Source organism: Zingiber officinale, chromosome 9B (genome assembly GCF_018446385.1).
Source record: "Zingiber officinale cultivar Zhangliang chromosome 9B, Zo_v1.1, whole genome shotgun sequence".
In the NCBI taxonomy this organism is placed as follows: domain Eukaryota; kingdom Viridiplantae; phylum Streptophyta; class Magnoliopsida; order Zingiberales; family Zingiberaceae; genus Zingiber; species Zingiber officinale.
In genome coordinates, this window is record NC_056003.1 from 16,897,937 (window position 1) to 16,902,900 (window position 4,964).

General features: G+C 38.6%; 1 protein-coding gene across 5 annotated transcripts; it reads right to left on the bottom strand.

Annotated features, from left to right (window-relative positions):
* Positions 1 to 283: 283 nt before the first annotated feature.
* On the bottom strand, positions 284 to 3,761 carry LOC122025249. 5 transcript variants are annotated; one of them, XM_042584020.1, is made up of 11 exons: positions 3,482 to 3,761; positions 2,922 to 3,393; positions 2,738 to 2,854; positions 2,515 to 2,598; positions 2,299 to 2,415; positions 1,812 to 2,207; positions 1,366 to 1,703; positions 1,196 to 1,295; positions 971 to 1,117; positions 755 to 886; positions 284 to 681 (listed from the first exon to the last, which is right to left on the bottom strand). In XM_042584020.1, the coding sequence occupies exons 2-11, from the start codon at positions 3,108 to 3,110 to the stop codon at positions 373 to 375; spliced, it is 1,929 nt and encodes a 642-aa protein (XP_042439954.1). In that variant the 5' UTR covers positions 3,111 to 3,393; positions 3,482 to 3,761; the 3' UTR covers positions 284 to 372. The 5 variants fall into 5 exon arrangements, with proteins under 5 accessions (XP_042439954.1, XP_042439958.1, XP_042439956.1 ...); XM_042584024.1 differs by having other exon boundaries at positions 2,738 to 2,810; positions 3,482 to 3,743; XM_042584022.1 differs by having other exon boundaries at positions 2,922 to 3,396; positions 3,482 to 3,743.
* Positions 3,762 to 4,964: the final 1,203 nt, after the last annotated feature.

A 4,964-nucleotide genomic window follows, 5' to 3' on the forward strand; every position in this document is an offset into this window, starting at 1 on the left:
CTAACTTCCTTTGTTGACTATATATAAGTTCATCAATGGTAGGTACAATTTTCTCTTACGAGCAAAGACCTTTCTTCTCACTCAAGCTCTCAATTCTCTTTTCTTGCACCTGCGATCTCAACTCTCAGTCCAACACTAACTTGATTGTTGGAGTCACACTACCCCCACTGACATGTGTTGAGCTAGGCACAAGATCCTAGATCCGATTGATCGAAAGGAGGACAGAGCAAGAAGAGGAGAGGAGAGGCCCAAGTGCGAAAGAGAACACCGTCAATACCTGTAAAAAAAAAAAAGTAATCACAGCAACATAAACAAAACAAAATATACAACCACAATTTTCCCCTGCTACACATCTATCACTCTATTTTTCTTTCAATTTACTTGAGGAAACACAAACTCTCTTGACAGAAGATATCTAAACTGGGGATTGTGAGGAATCCATTCGATTGGCTTGTTGAATCTTTGGCATCTTTGCAAGGCCAACTTAAGATTTTGAGGGAGGTTATTTTGAAGCATCTCCACTAATTTCTGTGAGCTCAATTTTGAGTCCTTGGCATACAAATCTATCAACTTTGGAAGAAGGATCTTTTGGTCCTTCCATATCTCCACATTGCTTCTTATATATTCTTCCTTTGCCACTTCCAATTGCTTCAATATTCTACTGGAATTGTATATTCGAACCTGCAAATTATATATGCATGCTAAAATTAGTCCAAAACTTTAAGGTCCAACTCAAGAAGTCTACTCGTTTTACCGGGGGATCAGAATGACTTCCTGAACTGAGTGCAAAATATAAAAGAGGTTCCGAGTGTTCAATCGCATAGTTTCGCCGTTTATCGACATCTTTGTACTTCGACCTTGGATTAAGGAGCATCCTTCGAAGCCACTACAAAAGTGCCAATGACTATAAATATTTCATTTTTAAGATCAGATATGCCTATTGCTCATGAACAAGAGATCTCTACATTACCTGTGTAGTACTTTTTGTCTTGCCCTCGAAAATAAAACTTTGTATCATGAATGCATTTATAGAACGACCACCTATAGTGCACATAGCCTTGATGAGCAGAGAAGTTTTCTTCGCACCTCCCTCAGGAATTCCATGTTCAATGTATGCCTAGGAATTCAAAATCAATATCTGCTAGAAACATCAAATAAATTAAGAATAATAATAAGCTTCGCTGAGAACATTTACATGCATGATTATGGCATTGTAGACATTTATCCAAAAAGCAAGCTTTTGATCATTCTTCAACTTGCTTGGATCAACCTTATCCAACTGGTGAAGGATTAACCTGTCAAACAACTTCATTTCAGCACTAATAATACTCGAGATTTCTCAGTCAAGACAATATCACGACTCACTTGAAGTTGCATAGCAAGTCTTCGACATCCTTGTGATTTTCAGAAATATGAGGGATCTCCACTGTTGTGCTGAATTCTTTGAGCTCTTCGGTTTTGGAAGGACTCCATGGTTCTCCCAGATGTTGAGGAGAGAATCCAGGAATGGTGGAAGTGGTAGTAGAAGAGGAAGAAGAAGAGAAAAAGGTTTGAGAGATCAGAGGAGGGTCTGCAAGCTTGCAATATACAGTAGCCATGCATCTAACCATGTCTTCTGAGAGTTTATTAGGAGTGTCAGGAATTTGATCGGCGGTAGGACTTCCCAAGTATTCTGCTAAGCTCATCATTCCTGAATCAGCATCCTGTTTCAGTAACAATTCACAAGTAAAATTAGTCGAAAAGAGCATAAACTCTGTAGTGTACACATAATTTGGGAATAGTATTGGAATGAATCACAATTTGGAGCTTGCCTCAAGGAAAGACGCATGTTGAGAATGGAATGAGTGAAGAGCTCTAGCCAGGCTTTGTTCCGAAGGCGAAATCCTAGCCGAACCAACTCCGCGACAAGAAAGGGAAGAGTGACTCCGATGAGCACCAGGCCGAAGCAGCCTCTCTTGCCTCTTGATTTCACGGCCTTCTTCAATCGGAGTCCATCTGTTAGACCATGTTTTATGTTTTGGAGATGCTTGTGGCAATAATTCAGACTTGGAATGCTGCAACTTCTGTAATTTGTGTTCATTGCAACATCGAGATGGTGTTGCTGTTTGCTGCTGAAAAGCTTTTCGGTAAAGCATGAGTAGATATTGTTCGAGATGCATGACCTCTAACTCCAATATCGCTATCTCCCTTATCAGATCATACGTTGGCTGACAACAAAGCAAAGTAAAAACATTGAATTAGATCACTAAACAACGAATGGAAGAAAGAGGTGTCAAGGCCATTAATTTGACCACTTACCTTTGGCATCGAACTGTCATTTGATGAGCACATTGCAGAAGAACTGTGTCCCAATGCCTTTTCCAAAGCACACCTAATGGTTAACTGATCCTTCAATCTCTTCTCGAGTTGTAGAATCTGGAGTATGTTATACAAGTTGCAGTTTGCTTTACCGCGTGAATCTATAGCAAGTCTCCGAGAGACTTTGTTTTGATTCCAAAAAACAGATCTAAGTACCTCATGCTTCAAGGATCCTTGGCCATCAGCTTCCGGGGAGGACTTACTTGCCATCTCCTTGTTGTCCGTGGGCTGTTCAGTAACCTTTAATTCACAAAGAAGAAGATCAGGATGATGGTCTTTCAAAGCAAGTTAGATAAAAAAACAATGAATTAAATTATTATAAGAAGCTGAAGTTTAAAGTTTTATAACAAACAAAAATGATTGGAGAAGGCACACTTACCAGTTTAGCATGACGAACTGATCCAGGCAATGGATCCAGCTTATCTCCTTTGTTTCTTCTATTTACAGAATCGCTGACACGGAATCGCAGTAGTTTGGTATCAATTTCCACAATCATCTACTTCAAGAACTACTTCAGTGGAAAAAGCTAAGAAAAATGAACAGGTGTAGAAGCATATGAGTACCTGTCGGAGCGGCTGTGTCTTGAATGAATTCGGTCGTCGGGCTTCTCCTCGAATTCCATGGGCACAGAGTGAAACCAAATCTTTGGAATGCGAAAACGACGATGAAGGACGAGACGAATTGCCAATGGAGTTTGATTGGGTGGCTGCGTCAAAAATGGAGATACAACCAGGCACTGCGGAATGTATCATGCACTACGATCCAAATAAACAGACAAGCAACATGGAAGGTCGAAGCACAAGACAGGAAGAGTACAAGTTCTCGAGAGTATAGTTCCTAAAGGACCTCCACAACACACACCGCACACAATCAAAGACCTTTGCTCAAGGATTCCATTTTCCTTTTGGAATATGTTATATTTTCTGCAACCTCAACTCATACCAAAACTCATTTCGCTTTGCTTAAACCTGACCTGTCTGAGATCATCCACGGGGTTATAATATCAATTATAGCCAGCTACTCCTGTCTTCGAGTCTGCTGGTTTCACAATTTCATAATTATTGGCTGATAAAAACAAATGGATTAGGCACATGAGAGGGATGGCTTAAGCATGATTTCTCACCAAAAAGGAGAAGAGGCGAGTTGTTCAGAGAAGGTAAACCAACCAACCCTATTGGGATTCTGCCCTTGGCTCTGGACTGTGAGCTTAAATGCATGTCAGAGCATGAAGCTTTTCCCTTAATATCCAGGATTGGTTTTGGCAGTTTGCCGCACCAACAACATTGCATGAGACAACATGAGCAGGACGGTCAGCAGTCGGCACCACATGTCTGCCTCCTTTCTGTATTTGTGACAGGCAAAAAGCTTTCGCCTTTCTTCATGTACTGTTGGAGTGGCAGATGGAAGAAGGCAAAAGGGTTAGTGTAACAAGCCTATGAACTGGAGAAACGATCAATTGAATGCTTTTACTACCATGAATTAGTCGCTTTCACAACTTGGGTTGACTACTGGTCCAAGCTTAGGGATCAAATATTCAAAGTATAGTAAAAGTTTGGCGAGTTGGGTAGTTTCTAGTTGTCCTAATCGAAGAAAAACGCATTGGATTAGTTATCCAAATCCTTCTTTTAACCTTGTTTTCGAGATTGAGATTGAGATTGCTGAAAGAAATAAAAAGGGTACGAGATCCAAAGAGATATGATCATGGAGGATGTACTTTTCAGATCAGCAGGGACTTCTCTGCACAAACAACATGATGGATCAAAACAATTAATTAATTAGTAGAGAAGAAGAATATGCTGAAGGGGTTTCAATTAAAAAAACTCTTCTTTCATACTTTGCCACCATGTGAGCAAGAGTTTCCATTCACTTTAGCATGATCTAACAAAGTCAATTGGAATCTAAATTTTTCTGATTTATTATGAATGTTTTGTAACGCTTAGTTTTTGAGGTTGAGATTTCTGAAAATCTAGAGAAGACATGAGATCTGGCAAAAGATACGATGATCATGGAGGGTGCTGGGACTTCCTCAGATCTGCATCGGCTTCTGCAGTAATTTTTTGTTTCTTTGTCAGAAGGTCAAAATGTCAAGTCAGGCTCTCCGATTTAAAACAAATGTTGGAGTTTGCTTACGCTAGAAAACAACTCAAACATATGAAGTTGTCCTTTCATTTTAATTTCTTTTTAAGTTTTTGAGAAAAAAATAATTTTTTCTACGTGAAAACCACATGGCAGAGAGAACCTTAATTAATTTAATAAGTTGATTTTTTTAGAAATAAAAATAAAATTGAAGATTAGTCAATGGTCGTTGAAAAAGTAGAGTTCAAGTAAGAGAAGAGCACATGGGTTGCCTATGGACACCAACCCATATATATTTAAAGAGGATATAATAATTCTTCATCAGTAAAATAGTGAATTATAAAAGACTTAAATATTATTATTGTGATCAATCAAATATAATAATTTTTAAATATCATAATACTAAGATTGCTAAGGGTGCTAGATAGATTTTTTTGATAAAAATGAGAAGGGCTGTGTAAATTATTGAAAAGGTGTCTCTGTTTTTAAAAATTAAATAAATCAAAAGGACGCTCTATTAAAAATTTTAT

What these genes read in the sequence shown, in the direction of transcription:
- LOC122025249 (XM_042584020.1), bottom strand. Translation starts at nt 3,110, where the DNA reads ATGATACATTCCGCAGTGCCTGGTTGTATCTCCATTTTTGACGCAGCC. An exon ending in CAGTTCGTCATGCTAAACTG is followed by an intron (nt 2,599 to 2,737) that starts GTAAGTGTGCCT and finishes TGTGAATTAAAG; the next exon opens with GTTACTGAACAGCCCACGGA. An exon ending in AAGGATCCTTGAAGCATGAG is followed by an intron (nt 2,416 to 2,514) that starts GTACTTAGATCT and finishes AACATACTCCAG; the next exon opens with ATTCTACAACTCGAGAAGAG.